The sequence below is a fragment of the Lathamus discolor genome, chromosome 12 (genome assembly GCF_037157495.1).
Source record: "Lathamus discolor isolate bLatDis1 chromosome 12, bLatDis1.hap1, whole genome shotgun sequence".
In the NCBI taxonomy this organism is placed as follows: Eukaryota; Metazoa; Chordata; class Aves; order Psittaciformes; family Psittacidae; genus Lathamus; species Lathamus discolor.
In genome coordinates this window covers 1,410,334-1,437,794 of record NC_088895.1, presented here as the reverse complement: position 1 = coordinate 1,437,794, position 27,461 = coordinate 1,410,334, and the positions used below count along the sequence as shown (strand labels likewise).

The 27,461-nt window shown below is 50.6% G+C and overlaps 2 protein-coding genes across 30 annotated transcripts in view; one reads left to right on the top strand and one right to left on the bottom strand.

Annotated features, from left to right (window-relative positions):
• The window catches only part of MTMR3 (myotubularin related protein 3), a 76,813-nt gene extending 55,386 nt beyond the window's left edge, over positions 1 to 21,427 (top strand). For 9 of the 13 annotated variants that reach the window (XM_065692366.1, XM_065692362.1, XM_065692364.1 and 6 more), the window contains 12 exons: positions 830 to 1,035; positions 1,250 to 1,381; positions 3,147 to 3,258; positions 4,353 to 4,548; positions 6,141 to 6,326; positions 7,673 to 7,843; positions 9,938 to 10,083; positions 10,734 to 12,153; positions 14,140 to 14,250; positions 14,762 to 14,850; positions 16,334 to 16,360; positions 19,101 to 21,427. In XM_065692366.1, coding sequence (XP_065548438.1) covers positions 830 to 1,035; positions 1,250 to 1,381; positions 3,147 to 3,258; positions 4,353 to 4,548; positions 6,141 to 6,326; positions 7,673 to 7,843; positions 9,938 to 10,083; positions 10,734 to 12,153; positions 14,140 to 14,250; positions 14,762 to 14,850; positions 16,334 to 16,360; positions 19,101 to 19,272 — 2,968 coding nt within the window. In that variant the 3' untranslated portion in view covers positions 19,273 to 21,427. Of the gene's footprint in view, positions 1 to 829; positions 1,036 to 1,249; positions 1,382 to 3,146; positions 3,259 to 4,352; positions 4,549 to 6,140; positions 6,327 to 7,672; positions 7,844 to 9,937; positions 10,084 to 10,733; positions 12,154 to 13,722; positions 14,103 to 14,139; positions 14,251 to 14,761; positions 14,851 to 16,333; positions 16,361 to 19,100 lie in introns of those variants that run through there. The other 4 variants (XM_065692372.1, XM_065692371.1, XM_065692373.1 and 1 more) reach the window with 4 other exon arrangements.
• LOC136020825 (acyl-CoA dehydrogenase family member 11-like) overlaps positions 20,797 to 27,461 on the bottom strand; it is a 17,538-nt gene continuing 10,873 nt past the window's right edge. For 3 of the 17 annotated variants that reach the window (XM_065692381.1, XM_065692376.1, XM_065692377.1), the window contains 3 exons: positions 26,084 to 26,255; positions 25,799 to 25,865; positions 22,579 to 24,619 (listed from right to left, as the gene is read on the bottom strand). In XM_065692381.1, the coding sequence (XP_065548453.1) occupies positions 24,367 to 24,619; positions 25,799 to 25,865; positions 26,084 to 26,255 (492 nt within the window). In that variant the 3' untranslated portion in view covers positions 22,579 to 24,366. Of the gene's footprint in view, positions 21,908 to 22,184; positions 25,416 to 25,798; positions 25,866 to 26,083; positions 26,256 to 27,461 lie in introns of those variants that run through there. The other 14 variants (XR_010615508.1, XR_010615509.1, XR_010615510.1 and 11 more) reach the window with 14 other exon arrangements.

The window sequence follows — 27,461 nt, the reverse complement described above, 5'->3', positions numbered from 1 at the left end:
CCAAGAAGGGTCAGGAAGAGGGATGGAGGAGAGCCGCAAGTAGAGGAGATGCAGCTGAAAAGGGAATTGCAGAGCCACTCCTAATACCAAGCTTCATAAGGAATAAAGCTGCAGGTGTTTAGCATCCTGAGATGTGAAAGGCTGTTTTCCTTCTAGCTACTGAAACAGTACCCAAGATCCACTGGCTTCATGATACAGTTCAGCAGGGTTCAAGGAATGCTTCTGGTGACTCACTGGTGATGCCTTGGTGTGGACACCCTCGATACCCAAAAGGAAGAGGTTGGGTTACCATTAGACATCATCAGACCAGGCGTGTCAAATTCTGCCCGTATTTCCTACCAGAATGGTTACATTCTTCAGATTTAATTAGTGGTAATTTGATTTTTAAGAGATCCCATCAAAAAGTGAATCTCTGGGTTTCCTCCTGACTTCCAGCCTCAAACTTAGTGTGAGTTCCATCCACTTTCCTATTTACTCTGGTAGTACAGCAGTAGACATGCTGTCCAGCCAGTGTTGGCTGCCTCTTCAGTGCCTCATCTGCTCTTCCAGAATGTTCTCCAGCTTTCACTGGCTGTGACAGTATTGCGCAAGAAAACACTACCCTAGCTTTGACTTTTACCTTCTAGTGACTGCGTGGTCACAGTCAGCGTTTTGCAGGGAAGCTCATGGAATACATCACCACTAGATCACAGGTTGAGGCTTACTACTGAACAATAGAGTGGTCCCCAACAGGAGTTCAGCTGCTGGAGTACATTTGATTTTTTGTGCCCTCTGTGGGTTTCATCCTGATTTAAGTTATACAAGTTCTTTTTCTTCTTTCCCTTTTCAGGCACCAGAGCAATGGGGCAGTTATTTCCCGCTGTGGACAGCCAGAGGTCAGTTGGTGGGGCTGGAGGAATGCAGATGATGAACACCTTGTCCAGTCTGTAGCCAAAGCCTGTGCCTCAGACTCAAGGTCCAACAGTAACAAGTTAATGAATGGAAATTGTTCCAGAGATTTCTCCAATGGAGGGGACCTCTCTGATGTGGAATTCGGTGAGTTTGTCACTGCTTCTTTTCTGTAAGGGGCAGAGTTTTATATAAAAGCTTACTGTCTTTCATGTACTGTAACAGATAATCAGGTTTAATTGGGTTCTCCAGTTTGTGTGTGTGCAATGCATATGCACTGTGGGGCTCGAGTGAATATTGTTGTAAACAATGTCAGGAGTATCCTTTTAGTTACTCATGAGTTGCATATCCTCTTCCCCAGACTCCTCCATCTCTAACGCTTCAGGAGCAGAGAGCTTGGCGATACAGCCTCAGAAGCTTTTGATCTTGGATGCACGATCGTATGCAGCAGCTGTGGCAAACAGAGCCAAAGGTGGTGGCTGTGAGTGCCCAGGTAAGCTGTGTTTCTTCTCAGCTTTAAGTTCATCACAAGGATTTGCTCAAATAGAACGACACTGTTACACTTCAGTACTGCATAATTAAGAGACTGCGTGGATGCAGGTAACATTCATCCATAGGAAGGTTCTGGATCCTTGCAGCTTTCCCACAGCCCTTCAAAAGGACAGGCTTAGCTGTAAATGAAGTCTCTTTCTCAGAACATAAAACCAGCTGGTAACAGTGTTCAGTAAATGCTGAACTGTGTGGAATATGCTGATTAGCTTTCCCCTGCTGAGTCAAATACATAAACTAGAGTGAGACAAAGGTGTCCAATGTGCTGATGTCTAAAAAAATCCCTGAGCAAACTTGTGTAAAGGCATTGATTATAGAGAAGAATAATGTTCTAGAATGGTTGAGCAGAGCACACTTTGCAGCAAGTTTCCTAAAGCTGAACCATTTTTCAGCATTTATATCTTAACCCAAAGCAACTGAATTCCTGATTCATCTTGTTTGGAATGCATTTGCAATTACCACTTTCTGAGTTCTTTGGCACATGTAAATTGTTGGTATTCTAAAGAAGATACTATTTTATGGTCACTGTTGGATATGAATGCAGCCTGTTAAAATTCCATGGGTGGAGAATCTAGGGAAAAATACCAGGCAGAAAAACTATAGATAACAAAAGCTGGTTTGACCATACAAGAAAAGATGAGTTCTTCATTTAACATCTCAAAACTACTAAATCACAGAATGCCAGCCTGGTTTGGGTTGGAAGGGACCTTAAAGCTCATCCAGTTACAGCCCCCTTCCACGAGCAGGGACACCTTCCACTAGAGCAGGTTTGGCCCTTGTCCCAAGCCCCTCTCCAGGGTTCCTGCAGCCCCTTTAGGCACTGGAGCTGCTCTAAGGTCTCCCCTTAAGGAGCCTTCTCTTCTTCAGGCTGAGCAAGTAATTCCTCATCAGAGAATAAAATTTCAAATCAGAAAAACAAAGTCTCCAGGAAGTTTAATTTTCTTCCTCTCTACTGGAATTTATAGAAGATTCCCAAACAGCTTGTCTCCTTCAATACATCAGACCTGCATTAAGTGCTTCCTTTTTGCTGATAGTTTTCTCCAGGCATTGCCTGTTTTGCTTCATTCTCTCTATAAAAACATGTGATTTATGTTGTGCTTTATTTAATACATAATATCATCCAGTAAAAAGACAAAACAGTGCTTAAATTGTCTGATGGTGTCGGTCTCTTCTGACTGGAGTTACACAGTCCATCACTAACCGGATGTTCTGGTTGAGGCCAGGATTTGTTGGGCTGATAAAGAGTTGGGAAATCTAATGATATAAACCATGCTCTTTTAAGAGACCACTGTATTTTCTTGTGCAAGCACTCAGTATCCCACATTCCAAATCCATAAATTAGGAGTTAAACACTATTGATGCTTTACAGTCTCTTAGTGTGCTTCTCAGTCTTTTTAAACCATCTATAATCTGGAGCTTCTATTGCTATTTCCGTAGGTTTGTACTCTGCCTTTTGTAATGCGAAGTGAAACAGTGAAAGTAGATACACAAACACTTTGCTAACTCCTTCCTGTTACGCTCTGCCGTGCTGTAATGTCTGGAATACCTCCTCAGCTCCAAGTCCTGTTCTCTCCTTACAGAACATTTGTAAATAGGTTATTTCATTTGTCCACAGCACCAGTGGTTTGGTTTGATGAAAAAGCTCCTTTTAGAATTTAAACATTGTGTAGTTGTTAGTTTCTTCCCTCTATCTTGATATTTCCCTACAGAATATTACCCAAACTGTGAAGTAGTGTTCATGGGGATGGCAAACATCCATTCCATCCGGAAGAGCTTTCAGTCGCTGCGTTTGCTCTGCACACAAATGCCAGATCCAGGAAAGTAAGTGGATGTTTGGTGGTTTTGCCTTTGTTTACATGTTTCTGCCACTGCATTCTTGTGCTGCTGGTTTATAAAGTGGAATTCAGGTTTTTCCCTCAGTGCCTTTCCTGTTAATAACAGTGAGCTGTATTTTTTCATTTCCATGGAATTTGAGCTAAAGGACGTAATTGGTTTGTTATCATTGAAGTGAACCTAGAAAATGAAATCTGAGATTATAATGTAGCCTTGAGTATTGCTACTAGAATGTTGTGACTTGCAGTTGGTTTTCTAAGTGCTAGCGTTGAGGTTATCTGCTATTCCTGGTTCTTTAATCTCTACTGTTTGGCTTTCCTTCAGAAAATTCTAGTGGTGTTGCATGTACTTCATGCACTTAAAGTGTCATTTCAAGAGACATATTTCACAGCCCTCCAGTGCTGTGGGATGACTGGCCTCTAACAGCCCATCATCTCAGGAGCTTCTGAGATGGGTCTCCGTTAGGACACGTTAGTTCATAGAATCATGGAATGGTTTGTCCCTGACGCAGGCAAGGACACCTTCCACTGGAGCAGCTTGCTCCAAGCCCCTGTTTCCAACCTGGCCTTGAACACTGCCAGGGATGGGGCAGCCACAGCTTCTCTGCGCACCCTGTGCCAGCACCTCAGCACCCTCACAGGAAAGAGCTTCTTCACAGCAGAGCTGTTCCACCCCTCGGATCATCTCTATGCTCTCCTCTGCACTCGCTCCAGCAGCTCTACATCCCTCTGGTGTTGGGGGTCCCAGAGCTGAATGCAGGACTGCACCACTAAGTTGTACCAGTCCTGCTTCCCCTACCACTCCCCTGGCTTGAGTTTGCTGCTAAGAGTCTTTCATGGCATCATCATAGATCCAGAATGGCCACCCTTACTGAACTGGGTATGTAGCTCTTCTTAGGTATCTGAAGAATATCTACCCTACAGCATACATTGTAGAGCTTGGGAATAGCTGAGGTACAGAGATTCTGAAGGCATCTCAGGTTCCACCCTTCCACTCAAGCAAGATAAATTCAAATATCTCCACCTCCTCTTTTACAAAGCATTGTAAAGGAACAAAAACTGTCTTCCCTTGTTTTCCTCTAGTTGGTTATCAGCTCTGGAAAGTACCAAATGGCTGCAGCACTTATCTGTGCTTCTGAAGTCTGCACTACTCGTAGTTCATGCCGTGGATAGAGACCAGCGACCGGTCCTGGTGCACTGCTCAGACGGCTGGGACCGAACGCCCCAGATAGTGGCACTGGCCAAACTGCTGCTAGATCCGTACTACAGGACCACAGAGGTTTGTAACCACCTGCTAGGGCGTGAGGTACTTACTGGGTATAGGTCCTTCTCTGTGGAGCTCTGTCTATAACTGATGTCAGGTTTTCCCACTACAAAAGGCACTAAAGCTAGCAGGAGTTTCCTAACAGTAGGCTGCAGATACAGTTACGTATAGGTGTAAATAGAGTCTGTAACTCAAGAGCAGATTATATTTTCCCCCTTTGATGTAACTGCACAGTCATGGTCTGTGCTTTCCCATATTTAACTTAGGAATAGTGCAGAGTGCTGCACATTGCAGTTCCTGCTCCACCGCTGCAGTTCCTCAGCCAAGTATTGATACAAAGCCTTTCTCTTTTCTAGATTGCCCAGCTGCATGTTTTTCCAGTTTCACATTTTCACTGCCCTCTGTCACTTAGTTACATTTCTCCTGGTTTTCCAGGCTGATTTCCTCCTCCGCCCCATCACTTTTCAGCACTGTGTGATATGTGATGGCTGGATTCCATCTGCCAGCCCACGTGCAAGATGCCTTTGTTGTCTAGAACAGAAGCATGTGTCTGAACACTGGGCTATAAACTGCTGCTAAAAGCCTTGGACACACAAGGACCAGAAGTTTAAACTGTGGCAATGCCTTTTGGATGAAACTGTGGAAACTTCTTAGATGCTTTTTCACATGGGTTCTAGAAGTTGGCATCCATCAGGTCAAAACATGCTGCTCTGTCCTTGGCACAGAGCCTCCTCCTGGTCCCTCCTAAAAGTGCCATCATCCCTGCCCAGAGTGTGGAGTTCTGTACACATCCCTTGCCTTCTTGTCACCACTGCATCAGTGGAAACCATAAACTATAGCTGTCTGTACAAGGATCAGAAATGTTTAGGAAAATGAGGCCTCAGTAATGTCAAATCTTAAGGTTTTCAGCTGATATTTTTGCCCTAATTACAGCTGTTGACTTAAGTATGCTCTACAATTTTTCTTCCCACTACAAATCAAACCCTTCCTAACGTCTGATGGGTTTTATATCCACTAAGATGAGCTGTCACGTTCAGGTGTTCCGCCAGGCACTGTTCTGAAATGTTCTTTGCCCTTTCCATTTCCATGAGAAGTCCTGCAAGGCTTTAACCAGCCTTGTGGCTGTGCTCTGTGGGGTGTACACACAGGTGAGCATCATCTCCAAGCATCTGTGTCCTGTGTGGATGGAGGAATGGGTTTCTTTAATGACAGACAGATGTTTTCAAGGGAGAGCTTTACCATTTCCTCTCCTGTCCACATGCTGGTTTCCATGATCCAGGTGGTTTTGAGCAAGATGAAGTTCCTCCTTGCCCCTGCCTGGCCAAGAGAGGTCTCATTCAGGGTCTTCCCTGACAGTCACTGAGGACTTAACCTGCCTTATCCCCTCTCCTGTTCATATAGACCTGGGAATTCGTCTCTGTCCTAATTTCATCTTGCAGCATTTCAGAACCCAGAAGCATTAGGTGAAGAAGCAATAAAGATAAGTAATGAGGCCAGTGCTGAAGGGAAACAGTAGAAATAAAGGGATTCCCACAAGTCTCAAACCATCTTAGCAAATGGAACCAAAGCGAATGAGGACCTTTTCATCTGTCCTTTCATTTCTGCAGGGTTTCCAGGTGCTAGTGGAGACGGAGTGGCTGGATTTTGGCCACAAGTTTGCAGATCGCTGTGGCCATGGTGAGAACTCGGATGACCTGAATGAGCGCTGCCCAGTGTTTTTACAGTGGCTGGACTGCGTCCATCAGCTCCAGAGGCAGTTCCCTTGCTCTTTCGAGTTTAACGAAGCATTCCTTGTGAGTTGTGGCTTGAGAGATTGCTGTTTATTATAGACTGCTGCTAAACCAGTACCCACTGCTGACACACTGTAGAGCCCCAAGGGGTTTCTGATGTTCCCAGCTAGCTGTGACATGCTGCAGCCTGATAAAGGTAGCGGGAAAACTGCCCAAGTACAATAGACAAAAGTACTTGTATACTTCACGGGACCTGAGGTCTGTTCACTCTTAAAACGGAAGCAGGACCCTTAAGGACTTCTTTTAGACTTTAAAGAAATAAATAGATGATATGAATTTAATAGTCTCACCTAAGAGGTGCTGACATAACTCCAGTATAATGCATCCATGCAGCATGAACAAAAAGTCATGGTTACTGGCAATATAAACTTCCCCCTACTTTGGTCTTGTTTTGACTTGAAGGTTCCTCCTCTAAAACTGACCTGCCCCTTACCTTTCCATTCATTTTTTTTTTCTGTTTCTTTGCTGAAAATGTGTGGGATATGAGCGGTGTTTGTTTGCTTTTGAAGTGGACACCTCCCCTATTAGGGATTTGCCTGGGATGCTCAAACTGAGTTCTGAAGGCTGGAAGGCAGATCTCTGGGAAAGGGATGGTCACAGACTGCAGGGCTAGAAATCTAAGAGTAGAAGTTTCTAGGAAGTGTCTGATCCACTAAGAGATTTAAAGCACGTTCCTGTGCTTGTGGCTGACTTGCATTACCACTTGCCAGCTCAGCCATGTAACTGGGTACATGTACAGTCCTGGCTTGTCAGCTCAGTTGTGAAATGAGATACAAGGGTGGTAACTGGCTCCACAGCACACTGCTAATCTGCAGTACCCTGAATACTCTGGCCTTTTCAGAGTAAACCCCTAATTGAATACAGCACTGAAGTACTTGTCTTCATTTAAACATCTGAATAATCCCATGCAAGTCATTTATATGCTTGAAGTTAAGTTCATGTTGAGTTATTTTGTTAGACACAGTGAATAACGATCAGAATTTCTGTGCTGCGGCAATGTGTTGTAACAGAGGGATCACAGTTCTCTCCTCTGCCTGTCCTGCAGCGCTAGGAGAGTGAATCAGCACAGAATAGGCTTGATTATGAATAAATGCTGTCTTTCTAGTTTACATTTCTTCTTGCATTTTTTTTGGTCATGATTTTAAAAGATTCTGCTCTGCTTGAACTCTTTTGCAATTAATTTATAAGGAGTTATGCAAAAACGCAGGTGTGTGTTTGTGTGTCTGCCCTTCTGAACAGGGTGGATTCCCTGCAAAGGAAGGAGTTGTTGCTTCTTAAGCCTGACTGTTGGTTCTTTCATGAAGCTGGTATCTTCTGCCATGTGACAATGTCTCTGTTGGTCTGTGCAGGTGAAGTTGGTGCAGCACACCTACTCTTGCCTCTTTGGTACATTCCTGTGCAACAATGCGAAAGAGAGAGGAGAGAAACACACTCAGGAACGGACCTGTTCTGTCTGGTCTTTGCTGCGGGCAGCAAACAAAGCCTTCAAAAACCTGCTCTACTCCTCCCAGTCAGACTCTGTATGTATCCTTCATTCCCCACCTTGCAGGGAGCATCCCTTTAGGGGCTCCCAGGTACAGTGCTCTCAGAAGTGGGAATCATAGAATCAGAGACAGGTTTGGGTTTGAAGGGACCTTAAAGCTCCTCCAGCTCCAACCCCTGCCACGGCCAGGGACCCCTTCCACTGGAGCAGCTTGCTCCAATCCCCTGTGTCCAACCTGGCCTTGAGCACTGCCAGGGATGGGGCAGCCACAGCTTCTCCGGGCACCCTGTGCCAGCGCCTCAGCACCCTCACAGGGAAGAGCTTCTGCCTAAGAGCTCAGCTCAGTCTCCCCTCGGGCAGGTTCAAGCCATTCCCCTTGGCCTGTCCCTACAGGCCCTTGTACAAAGCCCCTCTCCAGATTTTGTGTTGGCCCCTGTAGGTACTTAAAAAAACCACCCAAGCTTATAGCAATGGGACATACTAATGGCTCAACTCTTATCCTGAATACAGTGTATAGGTGCGCTCAGCTGTCCTCATCAGTGTTCTCCTTCAAACACTCTGCCCAATATGATGTTTCAAGTCTTGCATCAAGTTGCTGATGTTTAAGGAATGTCAGATGCAACCTCAGAAATTTCTCTATGCTGGAAATGCATTTTTTGTAACTAAATATTTTGCCTCATTTTCTGTAACAGAAAACATTTCACTGTTTGACAAGCAGACCTTTCTAGAGGACTGAGCTATGCCGGAGGAGTGTCATAAAGTTATTTTTTAAGACACTGTGTCTATATTCATCTTGAATCTAAACAGGAAAAGTAATTCTGATTATTCAGGGTATCTTTGTTTCTCTTAACACTTGGATGTTTTCAGTGTGGTCCTTCCATAGCAAGGCCTCACATTTCTCTTTAATATATGTGATGGAAGGTCATGTAAGGTATGGAGGGGTGCAGTGTGGTGGGCATGTGGCAGTCATCAAACATCATCACGATGAGGACAGCAAAGGCTTTTATAAACATTTAAACCCATTTTGCTTATAAAAATATCAGGTATCATAAACCTAACTGTAAGGCCTGTGCAGTGGTTTTGCATATGATGGATGTGGCTTTTGGGTTGTTCCTTCAAGTAGCTGAAAACTTGAGACACTGCAGATAAATACAGCTTGTGAGGACTTTTAAAGCTGTGGATGCATCCAAGTTTTCCCTGAAAACACCAGCAGAGGCTGTGGGACAGATAGTACTGCCCCTGGCTGCCCTCACATGCTGTGTCCTGCAGTACAGGCGCAGTCTCAGTGCCGTGGCTGTTCTCAGTAGGCCCTACGCTGTGCTGAGCCAGTTAGGATAACCTGCAGCATGTGGGAGGCTTTTATCTTGTTGGTTTTACTTCAGTCTTTAAAAGTCTTTTCAGTCTCTCTCATGTAGCCATGTCTGTAAACCCACAGTTGTTCACAAGCAGCAACCACCAAACCAAGCCACCCCACAGCCATCACTTTCTCTGCCATTGCCTGCCTTTCCACAGGGAAGTTGCCTGGGAAAAGAGTGGAATTGATAGAGTGACCCAAGGTGGTTTTACACTAAAGCAGAAAGCATATTCCAGAGGCACAGAATCCCTTTTAAGAACAAGCAAGTCAAGAGTAGTTCTGCATGTACTTACTTTTCACCATACCAGTGCTTCTGCTGATGACAGGGTTACTTTGAACTGGAGCCTGTAGAAGGAGGTTCTTAGTTCAGCTCTCATGAGACAGGGTATAACACAAAGTACAAGGCAGTCTCTGCACTAACAATGGGCTACTGAATTCTCCAGGAGTTGGAATTGTGCAGAGGCATCATTAAGGTGTAGATTCACACAGAGCACACTGCAGTAACTCATTCAAGGAGAAGCTGAAAGGCAGCATTGTTCTGCCCCAGCCTCTGTCTCTGAAAGAAATGATAATCACATATCCAAGTGGAGCTGGTTACAAATGCCAGAGCTGCTCACTGGCCTTCAGAATTACCTGGAGACCTGGCAAAGCCAAAGCCCTCCCAGCTGCAAACCCAAATGGGCACCTGCCACCTTTGTCAGATTGGAACCCTTCCCTGTGTTCTGGGAGCAGGGAGCAGTTTGCCATTTCTGATCCTTGTGTGTTCCCCCCTCTCAGGTGCTGTATCCAGTGTGCCATGTGCGGAACTTAATGCTCTGGAGTGCTGTTTACCTGCCATGCTCTTCCCCCTCTACACCCACTGACGACACTTGTGCCCCGTACCCTGTTCCAGGCTCTAGCCCTGAAGATCAGCCTCTGGGCAGGTGAGCCTAGAGCCCAGAAATCCCATCCTGTAAAGTAAGATCAACAGAGAATATTGTGGGATATAAAAAGGAGAATACTTGTGGTGGGAGGGAACTGTTTTTCACAGGCTTATTTGGGGGACCTACCCACAAGCAGTCTGTCGTTGCTTGAGTTATGAAAGCCGTTATGTTTCAGAGGTGATACCATACCACAGAGAAGATTAGCAAATAGAATTAAGCTCTGGGTATTGCACAGCCATGTAGAATTCCTTATATCCTTGTGGGATATAAGCTTTTCATTTGATGGTCTTGAATTTGAGTTCTTTTTCTGTTGCATAACTATTCTTCTGGGGTTTTGTACAATGATTCTGAGTGCATGTTGCTTAGGAGATGGGACCAGACTGTAATTGTGCATTGTGGGAAGGGGATTATTCTGGGAATGTTTGAAGTCTGATGGAACATCTTTTCCTGATGGCAAACAAAGAAAATACTGAAGCAGCTCTGCACTACAGATGGTCAAAATGTGCTCCTACTGCATACTTCACAGAAGGCCATTAGTTAGCAGATTGTTACTGTCCTAATTGGGGGTGGGTGGGGTGGGTGGTATTAAACTGCAGTAGCTAAGCATTGAAAACGCTGATTTTGAATTGTGATTATTTGTACTTTCCCAGGTTACCAAAGACAAGATCCTTTGACAATCTGACCACGGCCTGTGACAGCACCGTGCCTCCAAGCAATCGACGCAGTAGCGACCCCAGCCTCAATGAGAAGTGGCAAGAGCACCGCCGGTCCCTGGAGCTGAGCAGCCTCAGTAACCCTGGGGATGACCCTTTCGATGGGGACAGCCTCAGTAAACAGGGCAGGGCTCCAGTGGGAGCAGAGCTCTCTGTGGCAGCTGGTGTGGCAGAGGGACAGATGGAGAATATCTTGCAAGAGGCCACTAAAGATGATGTTGGTTTGGAGGAGCACTTGAGAGGGAGCCTGGAGACAGTAGGTAAAGGGGATGAAATTGCCCCGGATAAGGAGAAGAGAACTGAAAATGTACATGGGTATGTTGGTGACCTCTGTGGAAAGGCTGAGATGGATAAAGGTATTCTAATGAACAATCCAACTCTCAATCCACATCCAGCTTCACAAGGTGCTTCTGAGCTTAAAGGACAACAGGATGAGCATCCTGATCTCAGTAATACTATCCAGAAGGTACCTCAGGTGAAAGGACTACAGGCTGTAACTTTGGATGGCTTTGTAAGTAGAGACACTCAAAAGAATACAGAGGAGGAAGGCATTAGCAAACTTGAAGGAGAAGCAGAGAGCCTGTACAGTGCAGAGCAGGCCAGCCTTCTGTTACCTCTCACAATCCCACACGAGGCAAGGACATCCAACATTGAAAGTTCCACAGAAACCTTAACAGAGAGTGAAGCAAAGCAGGAGCTCGTTCTGAAGGGTCCTTGCCACATACCTCCCCTGGGCAACAGCAGTGCTGAGGAGCTATCTCGAACTCTTGAAAACAGGCCAGAGGGGGAGAATATGCTAGAACTTCAGAAACTGGGAACAAAAGTACATAGGACTTCTGGTAGCAGCAACACTCACATCCCGATGCCTTCCCCTTGTGCCTTGCCTTTAGCTGAACATAAAGATGAGATTGTGTGTAACGGGGAGCTGGAGACCGAGAACAAGATGACAGAGAAACCCACGGGGTTTGGGATGCCCCCGAAATACCACGCGACGAACGGACACTGTGTGAATGGAGAGGACGGACGGATCAAAGCCTCCCTGAGCCGGCAGGTCTCCACAGCTAGCTGCAGTTCTGCACAGTTCCACTTGAGGAACCTGCACCAGAAGTGGATGTTTGGTCACCTTGGTAAGCAGCAGGCAGCCAGCAGCCCAGACCAGCCTGCCAGAAGTCACCTGGACGACGATGGGATGCCTGTCTACACTGATGTCATCCAGCAGCGCCTGCGCCAGATAGAAACTGGCCACCAGCAAGAAGTCGAGACCTTGAAGAAGCAAGTGCAAGAGCTGAAAAGCCGGTTGGAGAGCCAGTTCCTGAATAGCTCCTTACGTCTCAATGGTGATTATGGAGACGAAGTGGTAAGTGAAATGGTAGTTGGGCCACTGCTGGCAACAGTGGGCTAGTTAGGCACGTTCTGGACCTCACCAGCTTGTCAGCTCTTGGGTTGCTGGGCAGGTGATGATATTTTGGCCATGCAAGCTTTATAAAACACTTCAGGTCATTCTGAGGAGGGCAGACAACTGACTGGGTACATGGCAAATGGCAGTTAAGGATGACTAATAGTTTGACTATATTTTAGTTTGACCATAAATGCACCAAATGCTTATTTCAGGATGGGTGTTTCATTCACACATACCTGGACAACTTCATTTGCCTTAAGAAAACCCCACAAACATATGAAAACTGTGGTTTAAATATGTGGGCAAAGACATTTTTCTACAAATGTGAATGTGAGATTTATAGGAGCAGTGGTGTAAGGCTGAGCTCTGAGTGCTTTGCACGCTTAGGGTAAGAAAGATGCAGCAGTAGCTGCACTGTTGGCTCAGAACAGTGAAGTTCAAGGCTCATTGACTGCAATAAATTAAGAGTTTTTGCAACAGCCTTCTGTCAGGGCTTCTGTAATGATTTTAAAGGAGCTTTTAAACTCTTTTGTGTTCTTACTGGGAAGAGTTTAAAGTCATAAAACAGAGATTGAAGTTTGAGGCATGATTCAAATCCCAGGACTAAATCACAGATTTCCATACGATGAAATCATCTCTGCAGTTGTGGTTGCAAAAGAAACTTAAAATCAGAGGTGAAATGAGCATTATTCCAAGTTCAGGATCTCAAGAGCTGACAAGTGTTCTCTGCATCTCCAGGTGGCTTGGGTGGATTTTTAAGTTGCTTCTCCCCTACCTGTTTTTTAACCTCGTTTCTCCTCTTTTGACTAATAAAAGTCAAAAGGTTTGGGGTTTGGATGCATTGGCCTGGAATTCCTGAGGTTGACGTAACACCCGTCAAAAGCTTCCTTCTTCCTACATGCACATTATAATGTGGTTTATATGCCTGCAAAATTGAAGAGAAAATAAACCTGCAGGAGGTTTGCAGCTTCTGTTTAGTTTCTTGTTGTCTGGAAGGGGCAGAGAGGCTTTATAGACCCAGGTACATCTGTTGTGAGAATACTCTGTGCCTCTTGGCTGTTCACGCTGGGAGATGACGGCACTTCTGGGCATCCGTTTCAGCTCGGTGTCATTCCAGCTGCGTGTGGCTTCTGTCACTGGCGAAAGCTTGGATTCCTTGGAGAAATTTGGTGCTTTGGCTTAATGATACATCTCCCAGTTTTGAAGGGCTGTCACAAAGGGCAGCGTGGGGCTGTGCTCGAGAAAATACACCAGTTTTGAGAATCTGAGCTCTTCCCAGCTTGGGAGTAAAAGGTTCCCTTCTGGAGCTCCAGAGATTCCCATTCCTCATGCACTAAAAGACATTAACTCAAGATTTCTTGCTATTTTTAACGTATATTAAGGGCTGGCTGAGTTTTAGGTCAGTTCAAAACAACTCTAGGTAGATAAACTGTATTAAGGAAGTATTATTCCCCCTAAAACTGTATATGGAATATATATGGCTCAAATTCAGAGTTTTCCATGTGGGATTTGGCTTGTATTTTGCAGGAGTTCTGCTGACAAAGGGATCTGTGTATTACTGGTGTTAGCTTTGAAAGCAAAACAGCCTTGGAAAGGAAACATTGGAGCCACAGATAGCAGCTGTTTTGGTTCATCACCCAAAGTGTGGCTAACCCAGCAGAAGAAAAGCTCCCAGATCCATTCTGCCTCACATCACCCTGTCATCAGAGGGTGCAAAACTGACCTCTTGTGGGACTTTCTGCTTGGTGGTTTGGGTTTTTTTGCAATTCACCGTAGGTAGGGGTCCAGTTATGGCACTCACCCTTGCAGCACAACCGTAGCCTGCTCTTTCTCTGCTCTTTCTTAGGAGGAGGTACCCTTTCTACTCCTCCCCATGTCCAGTTTTATTTGTATGGAATTAGGGATAGGGGATGGTTCTGTTCAGCTGTGTTTGTTTGCCAACAGACTTCTATACCCGACTCGGAAAGCAATCTGGATCAGAACTGCTTGTCTCGCTGCAGCACAGAGATTTTCTCTGAAGCCAGCTGGGAGCAGGTGGATAAACAGGACACAGAGGTACAGACTAAATCCCTGTAAACCACTCATTCTTCCGGTAGGATGGCGATATTCATAACTCAAACTCTCCTTCAGCCTTTGGTCATGTGCCACTTCTTGTGAGCTCTCTTCCTTGCGCTTCACTGGTGTCTTGTGCTTCAACCACTGGTACCTGTGCCTATGAGCCCTCTGCCTTCTGCGTGGAACTCTGAGAGGCTGTGGAAGGGATGGTTAGCTCAAGGAGCCTTAGGTGGACACATGCTTGGTGAATATTCTTGGCTGGATACATCTAAAGCCCAGGAAAACCCCAGGGAATTGGACTTCATGGCATCATTTCTGTTTGAGGGAAATCTAGCGTTCTGTTCTCAAGGTTTCTGTCGTCTGTCTCCAGTTGTTGCAAACTGGATTTGTGCTCTCAAAATAGAATGAGCACCTCCCTGGTGGTGCTTTGCTTTGAATTTGGGAGCACAGATGAGATGGGTTTGTTTCTAATTGCCCTCTCCTTGATATGTTTGGCTTGGGTTTCTTGCAGGTGACGCGATGGCTCCCAGACCACCTCGCTGCGCACTGCTATGGCTGTGACAGCACCTTCTGGCTTGCCAGCAGGAAGCACCACTGCAGGTAACCTGTGCCTCCAGGGAGGCCACAGCTCGGGTTTCCCTCTCCTTTTAAACCACATACCTCCGTTCGCAGGGATGGATGTCACAGTATGGGGTTTAGAGAAGGGCTGTGCACGCTCCTGAAGGGCTGAGCGCGCTGGAGGAACTAAACAGTCTCTCCTCTGTATTCAGTTCTATGAAGAATATATATTTAAAAAGCCAGGTATCTGCTCCACCCCAGCCTAAACAGACCCTGCCTTTTGTCCTCAGGCTGGACCTGGAGGCAGCTGCCTGTTTAGCCTTTTAAGAAGTGTAAATGATAAAAAATGCTGGTGTGTCATCTTGGCATTCAGGAACTCAGTACTGCAAACAGATGAATAGCAGCATCTTCCCATTGCTGGTTGCAAACCTGCTCCTTTCCTTCTCTAACCATTCTCCCCTTTTCATTAAATGGCTCACGTAGAGAATCTGGAAAGGACACCTTTGTGAACTAAGCTTTTTGGATTATTCTTTGCCACACATATTGACTGTAGCCTCTGCTGGCAATGGTGCAGCAGGGGCTCAGGGAAAGACAAGTGGCAGAGGTTGCTTGATGAGGTCATACTCTAGTTAAAGACAGGGAATCTCAGGTTTCTATTTCATGCAATTCCTCCTCCTGATTTCTGGGCAGGAGAAAGCTAACACAAGACCTATCATGTAAATAAATGGCAGTTATCCCATTGTGATGCTTCATTGCTTTTTGAAGCGCAGAGAATTATAAGCATCTTTCTTCGGTTGTGCCTGGTTTATGTATTGCTGCATTTAGTCTTGTAAAGACAAAGCCAGGGGAGAATGAAAAGTTGTTGAAGGGCTTTGATTATTTTTTTGGTGTCCACAGTGTTTGAGCAAATTTCTGTGTCTTGAGGCTTCAGATGAGAAACAGAATTGCCAGTGGTACACATTGCGGTGGTACACATCCAAAGGGGTGTATGAGAGCTCAGGTGGTGTTTTCCTGTGGCCTTCTCCTAGCACTGGGGGGTGCGAAGTGTGCCCATCAGAGCTGTCTCCCTAACCCATCACACTGGGCATCTACATTTCCATTTCCTAGGCCTGGGCTCTGGAGAGCTCCTGCAGTGTGGACACACTCCTATGGACATAGGACACCCCAACACCACGAGGAGTTAAAACTGACTCAGGGTTTCCAGTTGGATTGCAAATTGCTCTTTAGTGACTTGGTTTCTTCAGCTTTCAGATGGTGACCAGGCTGTCCATGTGAGCTCTGGTCATTTACAGCAGAGACCAGTAAGGAATGGCAACCAGGAAGAACACCAAGTGTTCCCATAGTACATGTGTTCAAACCCCCAGTGCTCAGTGGCAGTCTGCTCCACAGCTGACCCGAGGGTGAAAATGAGTTGAAACCCACACAGTGCAATCCTTGAGCAGGATGACAGCATCCCACTTCCTTGGAAGCCCCTGTGTGCTGCTTTCCCTTGTTCCCCTCTGAGCTCTTTCTCCCCTCCTTGCAGGGACATTGAAGGTGTTGATCAGATCTGGTGAGCATTTACAACAGCCTCTGTCTGTTCTCTGTCTGCCTTGGTAACATCTCTGAACTAACTCCGTCTTTCCCACTCTGTTTTTCACTTGCCTAGAAATCACTAGAAATAAGTTGGGGGGGGGGGGCGCAGCACAATCTGGTGGCTGTTTAGATCCACATAACCAGGCCTCTCTCTTCACAGAAGGCACCTAGGACTTGGCTTTTGGTAGCTTAAATGGGGGTGTGGATCTCACACTAACACCATCAGTAAATTGTGTGTTTGAGTAACAAGGAATGCTTCACTTCTAACTGAGAAGAGCCTGTCTTTCAAGTGTAGCCATTACACACTTAGTTTTGATTCTTTCCCTTTTCTGCCTTATTTTTGGGAGAGGTCCATGAGTTACTCAACAACATTAAGAACACTGCAGCATGTTGGCAAAAAACCTGCTACTTCTTTTAGAAGGACTGAAAATACTGTGGTGGTAACAGGAATGCAGAGCTGGTAGAGGGTTAGTATCACCAAGAATGGATAATCCCAGAACCAGAACCTGGTTTGGGTTGGAAGGGGCCTTAAAGCTCCTCCAGTCCCAACCCCTGCCACGGGCAGGGACCCCTTCCGCTGGAGCAGCTTGCTCCAAGCCCCTGTGTCCAACCTGGCCTTGAGCACTGCCAGGGATGGGGCAGCCACAGCTCCTCTGGGCACCCTGTGCTAGTCTGTGGCTCGGGAGGAAGGGGAGGTGTGGGCAGCATGATTCCAGGTCACCTTTCCTCAGATGAGCAAGGTGGCTTTTCCCGCATGGGGTTTTAACATCTCTTTGTAATCTCTTGAGCAAAGCAGAGGGACCACCAGGATAGAAAGCAGGAGTTGTTCAGAGTGTTCTGAAGCTCGGGGGAGAACAGCTCCCCTTATCTGTCACAGAAGGGTAAAACAACAAAGAACCCCAAGCATATGTTAGGAAGCTGGTGAACTACAACAAATACGTACTTGTTTTAATCCCTCGAGTTCCTTTTTGACCTCATCCATCAGCAGGGAGCTTCTGCTGGATCACCTTTGAGCAGCAGAGATGGGGGCTGTTAAACGGCTTTGCCATGTAACACCTCACTGTGAGCCTGTTCTCACTCTGCTGGGGTTTCTGATAGAGGTTTCTAACAGGGTCCTGGAGAAGACTTCAGCACCACTGAGGGAAGGCTGGGGCTGTTGTCAGCCTCCCAGTGTGAGGGTTACAGCTTTGAGACCAGGAGCCACTGCGTGGAGCTGAGAAAATGAGCCCACTGAAGTGACAAATGGGATTTCTCTGCTGCCTCTTTCCCCATCAGTGACCAGCATCTGGAAATCTTGTCTCTTTGGCAGTGAAGCATTAATCCAAGCTGCTGGGTGTAGGCAGAATTCTCTGTCAGCCTCGTGGCAGCAGCAGATCTTTCCTAGCACATAATAATAATGGCTCAAACCCCTGGTGGCAAAGAGGGAACAGATAGGGTGTCAGGCACGGAGGTGAACCTGCACAGTTCGGGTCCCTCAGTGCTCTTCTGAACTCCCTGTGGAGCTGGTGCGTGTGGAGCACAGGACCCTCAGGTTAGTGTGAGCAGCAGCAGGTTTGAGGGGGCTGCAGGAAGAGCAGGGAACTAACTCGAGGTTTCGGTTCCACCCCTGCCTCCTGCGAGCTGCATGCTCCGGCTCACACCTGACAGGAATGTGTATGAGCACCCCGCTGTGCCGCTGAGCATGACAAACCTGCCTGCCCAGCTCTGCCTTTGCATGATCCCTGGGACCCAGTTCACCTTGTGTGGGGAGTGCTGGGGATGCTGCAATAGGGACCGAGCTGCTGGGGCATTGGAGGATTGCATCAGCCCAGACTGGGGCTGGTTTGATTTCGTGTCCCATGCTTCAACTCCCAGCAGTGTGCTTGAGAGAAAGAGAAGGAAATGTCTCTGTGCTGGTACTCACCAGCTTTTAGAAGAGGAAAGGAGCCAAGGCTCCCACCTCCTCCCAGGACAGTCTGTAACACAAGGCTGGGTCAGGAATGTGAGCAGGCCCAGAGCACCACACCCCACATATCCTTACAGGGGGAGCCCCTTGATTGCTTTGCTTTAGCCATGTGCTCCTGGGGTGCAGTGCAGTGATGAGCATCATCGTGCCCAGCTCCTCTGCAGGCCATGGGAGAGAACTCCTCTCTGTTTCAGGGAGGAGTGGGTTCCCTCCAGTTTCATAGAAGCACAGAATCCCAGCCTTTTGGGGCTGGAAGGGACCTTAAAGCTCCTCCAGTCCCAACCCCTGCCACGGGCAGGGACCCCTTCCACTGGAGCAGCTTGCTCCAAGCCCCTGTGTCCAACCTGGCCTTGAGCACTGCCAGGGATGGGGCAGCCACAGCTTCTCTGGGCACCCTGGGCCAGCGCCTCAGCACCCTCCCAGGGAAGAGCTTCTGCCTAAGAGCTCAGCTCAGGCTCCCCTTTGTCAGCTCAGTTTGAGCTCAGTGGTGCACAGCAGAGCTGTGGCTCTGGAGATGCTCCGTGAGCTTTGTGCTCCCTCCTGGTGTCCTTCCCTAGAGCCCTACTCCAGCTGCAGCAGTGAGGAGCACCGGGTGCAGCTGCTGGTGCGGTGGCTTCACACGCATCCCGTGCTTGGGAAGGAGCCGCTGCAGCCTCCGGGCTGACCACATCTCAACCCAGCAGAAGCGAACAGCAGAAGTTACAGCTCAGGGAACATTGTCAAACTGCTTCTAATCTTCTCTTTTCCATTTCTCCTCCCTTCCTGATGCAAGGAATTGTGGAAACGTGTTCTGCTCCAGTTGCTGTAACCAGAAGGTGCCCGTTCCCAGTCAGCAGCTCTTCGAACCCAGCAGAGTCTGCAAATCCTGCTACAGCAGCTTGCACCCCAGCAGCTCCAGCCTTGACCTCGAACTGGATAAACCCATCACTGCCACCTCAAACTAAAGTTCCAGCCTTGAAGCAGCGCGGAGCAGCCATGCCCGTTCCCCCCGACAGCCAGGCAGGAGGGTTCCCGGTGGGCTGTGGCTGGGAGGACGAGGGAGCCAAGTGTGCACGCGGGAGGTTGGGGCCTGGAACACTGCTCAGCAGGACAGACCTCGAGGACGTGCCGCTGGATTGTGGGATTCTCCTTTTCCAGCTCTCCCCCTTTTCCTTGCTGTCCTATTTGTGTGTATGTGTCTACGCGCGTGCGTGTGTGTGTATATATATAATAATATATATATGTTTGTTTGCTGGAAGGTTGTGGCAGTGGGATGGGAGCTGGCTCAGAACCAGCTTTCCCCTTTGTATTTAACTGTCCCACTGCAGAACTGTTGCAGACAGACAATTCGGGGTGGGGGGGTGGGAAGGAGAAGAGAGGAATGAATCCAGCCAGTGTGCGGAGCGTGAATTCCTGTAGCGTCAGTGCTAGCGCTTTCAATCACTCCTGTTACTTCCAAACAAGAAACTGCTGTTTGGGAACCTGTTGCTGCTAGAAGAAATGGGAATTTCTTTCCCAAGAGAGCACTCTCCCTCTCTGTTCTTAGAGTGGGCTTAGTTACCCTCAATCAGTTGCAGAGCTCTGCTTGCACACACACCGGGGTGCTTTGCTGCCGGCGGCTCGGAGCGGGAGCGCCTGGATAGCGCTGGCAAAGGGAAGCACGTGCTTGTTGGGAGAAGGGGCTGGAGCGGCTGTGATGGGCATTCCTGTGGTGCCTCTGAAGTTCTGCCAATACAATCCATTACTGAAACCCCAGTGGGGAGGAGGAGGCCTCCGAGTCCCCCCCGGCCCCGGCTGGGGGGGGTTACCGGGTGTGGAGCTGCCCCGGGGCAGGGCTCTGGCCATGGCGCACACGGGCACCTCCGTGCTCTGGTCCAGAGCCAGGTCCGAGGCTGTCCCCAGAAGAGCAGAGCAGCGGTGAGGCGCTGGGCCCGCTCCACGGCAGCGCCCTGGTGCTCATCTCCTCCTTTGCAATCTGTATCCAATAGACTCCAGACAGGAAAAACCTGCCCGAGGGTTCACAAAGCCTGGAAGTACATCATGGATTCCCCTCCTTCCTTCTGCCCCAGTCCAAGTCACTTTTCAAGTCACCTCACTGAAATGTGAATCTCCTGAATATCCCTTTCTAAATGAGTGTGGGGAACCCCTCCCATTCCCTTTGGATAGAGCCTGCGTAGTGCAATCCGGCAAGGAAGAAGCGTGAATCCTGCTTTGCAGGGTGCTGCCTGGACCCAGTTCCAGCTTCCCGTGATACTCTCAAGAATCCTGCTGGAGTATTTGGGAGCACTAGATCCAAAAGCTGAAAATCTCAGAAGCCTTGGGAAGGGAGTGCTTGGAATGTCGGAATCCCATAATCCACAGCAAATACCGCACAGAGAAAACCATCTCCGAGTATCCGTTAGGTCTGATGGGGAATGTGAGGGTGTTCTAGTGTTGACTTTGAGCTTGCACCCTCGGTGAGCATCGTTGCGCTGCTGCGGTGCAAGCTGGAGGTGCACAGGCCAAGCAGGAATGTGCAGGGGCTGGGGCGGCCGGGCAGCCTGCATCCATGTGGGAAGGGGCTCCGATGGGGGAGCACGCTGGGCTCTCCCCTAGCATGGGTCTGAAACGTCGCTCAGCCCATCAGGAGGGCAGAGCACGGATAAAGACGGGTTCTCCAGGCACATGGATCTGGAGGTGTTTGTTCCTGACCCAGCACAGGGCCGGGCAGTGGCTCCGAGTGGAGCAGAGCAGGGAGAGCGCGACGCCTGCTCCATCCCGGCCCCTTCCAGGGGGGTGCTTTGAGGTCTGCCTCCGGGAGCCGTGGGGTGGCTTTGGGGTGAAACCAGCCAGAAACCAGATTGTGCAGTTCTAATGCCAGGTGCCAAGAGGTTCCGATACGGGTGCGGGTCTGTGATGTACAGTGTGAATAAATGCTTGCAGCTCTTTAGTCCTTTTTTGATGGATGAAGCACTTTTTTTATTACTATTATTTTTCTTTGTATGTAAAGGAGGCCCCGGAGCTGTACAGAGCCCCCGCTCCTCCCGCCAGGAAAGTGCTCCTCTATTTTTCATTTTTGTCAAAGCCAGAAGTAAATACTTTAGAATTGTTAAATATATAAATAAAAGTGAATAAAGTTCAGCCTTTTGCATGGCAGCAGTTGCTGACCCCTTCCTCCTTTCTCACCGTTCTTCCCTGCCCTTCCCAGGGGCTGGGTTGAGGCTCAGCAGAGCCACCAAGGCCTTTGCCCGAGGAGGCTGCAGCGCTCCCGGTGCTCCCTGTCCCACCGGGTGTCTTGGTGCAGGTATCCCGGGGTGGGGAAAGCACCAAGCCCGGGGGCCATCGGCACAGCCCAAGGTGGGAACTGCCCCAGGGCCTTGTCTTCCTCTCTTCCTCAGCATCTCCTTCTCCCTCTTCCCCTTAGGCAACCATCGCGTTCCAAAGCGCGGGTCTGAAGCCGTTGGCTGGAATGCGGGAGCAGTCGGGATCAGCAGGGAGCTCACGGGCTCTCAGTGACCTTTGGAACAGGGAGCTCCGTTGTCTCCCTTCTCGCCACAAGGGAGCTGGTCAGAGCCTTGCAGCCCCTTTTGCCTTTCTCTGCGCTGAACGGTGGAGCTGCAGCTGGTGGGCACCAAACCAGGCTCACGTTTAACAACTTCCGATCTCTTCCCGGAAGGTGGAAAACTGCTGCTCGTCCTGCCGGGTCTGCCCCCCAGGAGGGGGCTGCTCCTGCTCGGCCACACGCGCTCCATGGCCCCAGCCCCATGGCTCCCACCGCCTCCTCCTTGTCTCACTGGGAGGATTTGCTGCCCGTTCTGAGGGGGCTGCGGAGCCCCCCCAGCAGCTGGGAGTTACTTTGGGCCAGGCCTGCCCCGAGCGCGCATCAGGCGCAATCGCGTTGTAATCGCAGGGTATTTATTTAACCCCTTAAAGCTGCAGGTTCTGGGCAGAGCTGTGGGCGCAGCTGAGCTCCCCTTTACCCCCGCAGGGACAAAAAGCATGTCTGATGTTCTGCACTGTTAAGAACACGCAGAGGAACCGCAGGGTTTGATTCTCCTGGAGCTCCTTTCACACCCGAGTTACCCCAAGTGCTTTCTCAGTCTCTCTGGTGCTGTGGCTGGAGCTGTTGTGTCCCCCCCGGTACTCCCGGTGCTGCCGGTGGTGTGCCCATGGGCTCCACCTGAGCCGCTCTGCTGGGGGAGCTCATGCCCTGGGGATCAGCTCTTCCTCATGAGCCTCCTTTCCCTCTGGCACAGCTCTCAAACAGCAGCAGAGCCTCAGAGGAGAGCGGTGCTGTCGCTCAGTGTGCGGTGTCCCTGCTGTCCTTCAGGCTCCTCGCACGGAGGTGGATGGCCAGAGTCTCACACATGGAATTCAGCCTGGTTGGGGTTGGAAGGGACCTTAAAGCTTCTCCAGCCCCAACCCCTGCCACGGGCAGGGACCCCTTGCACTGGAGCAGCTTGCTCCAAGCCCCTGTGTCCAACCTGGCCTTGAGCACTGCCAGGGATGGGGCCGTGTTAGTGGCTGAGGAGCCCAGCAGTGTTCGTGCACCCGCAGCCATTAGCGGAACCAGCTTCAGTGCAGGGGTGAGGAACTGTGCTGTGTAGGGTGGAAACAACAGCTCTTGGGTGGGGAAGGGAAGGGAAGGGGGTGTCAGGAACCGCTCCTCTGCCCTAGAGGGGCTGTTGGTGTGGGATGGAGCCTGCATTCACATGGGGTTTGAGCCCTCGGCAGGCTGCAAAGGACAAAAGCGCTGTGCAGGAAAGCTGATCCCGAGCTGCCCTGCAGGGGGGTGCGGATGTTCTGTGCTCGGTCTGCAACCATCCCCTGACAGGTCCCTGGTTACCCAGTGTGAGCCTCTGAGGAAGCCGGGGCCAGGGCGAGCTGGCAGGCGCTGGGCTGGGCTGTACCTGAAGGAGCCGCTCAGCAGTGCCAAGGGAGGCCGGTGCTGCCATGTCTGCTGCGGAGCAGGATGCGCTCCGCTTTGACACAGCCCTTAGGGCTGCCCTCAGCCACTTCCATCATGGGCTCCCGTGCTCCATGGAGATCCCTGCTGTGCTTAAAGAGTAAAAGCAGTGCCTGAGGCTGGGCTGGAGCATGAGGAAGGTGAGAGGTGCCTGGGCCCAGTGATACTGAGCAGCCCTCTGGTGCTCTGTTACAGAGGGGCTCCACCAGCGCCAGGGTGCAGAGGGAGAAGCATCACCTTGCACCCCAGCACCCATCCGTGCTGCTGCCCCTGCGCCCCATGGGCACAGTGAGGAGCAGTTACTCCAGGCAGAGGAGTAACAACCGCATCCTTCCTTTGGCACTCACAGCACCGGCACCAGCTCAGGTCGTTGCATTTGGGGATTTCGCATCACCCCACTCCTCAGGCTTTCAGCTCTTCAAGCGCTGCCCAAGTTTTATCCTGCTGTTTAACACCAACCGTTTTCAGCCAGTTTCCCCCAGTCCCGCTGCCCAGTGAGTTCTCTGCAGTGGCAACATCTGCTTGTGCTTTACTGGGGTCTGGGTGTATCCAGATGGCAGCTGGAGTCTTCGTTAATGACTTCGGGCACATTGAATCTTCTGAACCCGGGGAGCAGGAGCTGTTCAGCAGCAGCAGGAAGCGTTGGGCCCTGGTGCTTGTTTGTACCAGCGGTTATGCTGCTGCAGCCTCAGTGAGTATTCACATCTTCATCAAGCTGTCATTTTCCTACCTGGTGACAGCTTTACAGCCCCTCGGGTCTGTACCGGAGCTTCCGTCGGGATCCCCATCCGTGAGGCTGAATTTTAGGCAAATCATAGCTCATATGTTAGGAAAACTTAATCCTGGTGTTCAGAAATCCATGAGAACTCCATCGGGAAGGGGGGGTGACCCCATCGGGCAGCGCTGGGGGTGAGAACAGACGCTTGGTTCATTCCTGTCTCTCTTCTTAGCGACTTCTTAAGGGAAACCTTTCTATCATCAGGGTAACACCAGGCAGGACGAGGGACGGGCTGAGGGTGATGAGACACAGTCACGATGGAGGCGTTTGCTTTGGTGCGGGATTACGGGGTTTCAGTCTAAAACATAGGGCAGAATTCATGTCACAGAGTTCATGTCACAGAACCCCAGCCTGGTTCAGGTTGGAAGGGACCTTCAAGCTCCTCCAGTCCCAACCCCTGCCATGGGCAGGGACCCCTTCCACTGGAGCAGCTTGCTCCAAGCCCGTGTCCAACCTGCCTGTCTCTACCAGTTCTGGTACCAGCTCCCACAGTTCCGATGTCACCGGAGGGATGTGATTGAAGCGACCTCCTCCCCGGCTCAGCTCCGCACGGCAGTGCCTGTGTGGACACTGACCATTGACTGTATCCCTGTGGGAAGTGCAGGAGGGTGAGAGCGTTCCTCAGCTGGGCACGGGGGTGAGGCACCCAAACCACGCACATGAAGGTAAAGCTTCTGCTCCAGGTTGGTTCAGAATAAGAAAGCTTGGCTGAGACAAAGCAGAACGTACAAGGAATGATCCAGAGCAGGCCCCAGGCTGGGCAGTGCCCAGTGACCGCCCTGCCCCGGGGCAGCCCTGCCCCCGGAAACGGGACGTTTGGGTTACAGATGCTCTGGTTTAGCCAAACGTTCCCTCAGGACCAGGTGCTGAGAGGCTGCTTGTGGAAAGGATGCGGCCCCCACATCAAACCCACCCCAGCAAGTGCCAGGGTGGAGGTGGTGCAGGGCAATGGGCAGCAAGGAGGTCAACAGGGAAAACGGGTGGGTTTGTGTGTTTAATCAGCTTCAACTACCTTTCAGTTTGACTTCTGTCGCTAAAAAGAGCAGCAATCGGTACCTGCAGAGCTGCTGCTTCAAGTCACGGTAAGCGCATGTCAGTGCCTCCCTGGACCTCGCGGCTGTGGCAGCAGACGATGGCACGAAGCAGCGGTGTCGCACTGGGGCAGGCTGGGGGGGCTCAGGCCGGGTTTGGCCCTGCCGCTGGTGCCACATCCCCACCGTGCCGCAGGATTTGGGCTCGCAGGCTCCGGAGCCGGACCTCCAGGAGGTCAGAGCCGGCTGCTGCAGGCAGGGCTGCCCCCGTCCACCAGTGCCACGTCCACCAGCGCGGCCTCCGCCTCGTAGCTGCCACTGTCCAGCTCCACAGCCGCGGGACCCAGCTCCTGCCTGCACCGCCCGCACGGAGGGCACAGGACCCAGCTCCTGCCTGCACCGCCCGCACAGAGGGCACAGGACCCAGGTCCTGCCTGCACCACCCGCACAAAGGGCACAGGACCCAGCTCCTGCCTGCACCGCCCGCACAGAGGGCACACGAGGGTTGTCCCAGCCCCGGGATGCAGGCAGCGCTGCTCTCGCCACGAGGGCAGCCCCGGTTGCATCCCTCTCACCACTGCCCGTGGGGCATTAACAGGAACCAGCCCAGAACGCTGCTTGTCCCCATTTGTGACCATACAAAGCTTGGTGAGGGGCCAGACCGCTCAGAGAGGCAGAGCAAAGCTGCGTTGCCCATGGAAGCCCCTAGGCCGGACCCTGAGGAGGGTTTCGCGCACCTTCGAGCAGTGGCGATGTCTGTGGAGGAAGCATCAGGCCGAGCTGCGTGTTCAAGCAGAAGGGCTCCTGTGGAAGGAAACACCGGTATTCCCAGCTCCCTCGGGAGCAGCAGGGGGGTTACATCAGCAGCACGGGCCAGGCTGAGCTGCCTCTGTTTGGAAGAAGGGGGGGGACCCAGCTTCCTTCCACACCACCCTTTACCCCACAGATGTGAGTCCCGGCCATGCCAGGCCGGCTTCCCAGCCCCTTCCCACTCTGAAATCCATCGCTTCCCTTTCCCCCACCTGTGTGGAGCCTCGCCAGGGTGTAGGAGACGTCTCTTGCTGCCAGCTCCATCGTCAGTGCCCCCTTGGGACCAGCTGCTCGCAGGAACTGCTCCAGTCTCCCCAGTGCAGCCCGTGTCTGCCCCACAGCGGGCTCCAGGCCCCCGGTGCTCGAAGCCAGATCCAGTTTTCTCTGTAGGGGAAACAATGAGAGGAAGAACCACAACGTGTTCACCTCCTGCACGGGACGGGGCCGCTGGGATCACGTTGCCAAAGGGAAGCTCACAGCCCGGCCGTGAGCAGGGAGAATTCCTGCGTGCCAGAGCCCCCGTGATGCTGCTCCTGCGCTGGTTTTCCAGCTGTGTGTGGGGACCAGATCCCATCCCAGTTCTCGCTGTGGACCTGCACCAGGTTCTGATTCTCCTGGTTTTATGCTCTTCCTTCCACAAAGGCACCAGAGCTGGAAAAGGTCAGATTGAAAGGAGCTTTTCCCTGCAAGTGGTGTCAGTGGGACAGGCCCCAGGCCCAGAGGGGCTCTCTTCTGATGGACATCGGGCATTGAGCTGTGCCTCAGAGCTCCCCTGGTCGAGGTAAGCTGCTGCTCCCCCGGTGCCGCAGGTATCACGCGAAAGCACAAGTGATGCCGTGCTGGGAGGCTCAACCAGCTGCTCTGTGGACACAGCTGCCTGGATGAACCCAGCGGAGGCTGCAGCCTTTGATCTGACTGCTCATCACTGCCCTGTCCAGCTCTGTGCTTGCTCATGTGCCAACGAGTCCCATCCCAGGCTAATTGCAGAACCCCAGCCTGGTTTGGGTTCAAGGGACCTTAAAGCTCCTCCAGCTCCAACCCCTGCCCCGGGCAGGGACCCCTTCCACTGGAGCAGCTTGCTCCAAGCCCCTGTGTCCAACCTGGCCCTGAGCACTGCCAGGGATGGGGCAGCCGCTGTTGCTGTAGGTCCCTTCCAGCCCAAACCAGGCTGGGTTCTATGAGTCTCCCCTGGGCTGTATCCACCTGGAGCTCCCACCAGGGCTGAGCTGGCTTCCAGGGCTGTCCTCTCACACTCGCTCTTCTCTCCATGTGTTCTCCAGAGGCTCTGCAGAGCAGTGACCTGTTTGGAACAAACTTCCGTGTGCATCATAACCCCTAAAATCCATTGTCTGGGGTGGGGATGGGGAAGTTCTCTGCACTCCCCTGTTCTTGGGGATAACTGGGACATGGGGTCCTGCTCCCAGATGACAGCACTGGATAGATATTGCACTGTGATTAACGGCCACTGGCACAGGATAGAAGCACAAGTAGGTGACAGCAGGGTCAGGGGGATGTTACCCTGAAGTAATGACCCTCAAGGAACCAAGTGCTGGTTCATACTAAGGTCGAATGCTGCTTCCTCCAGAGCCT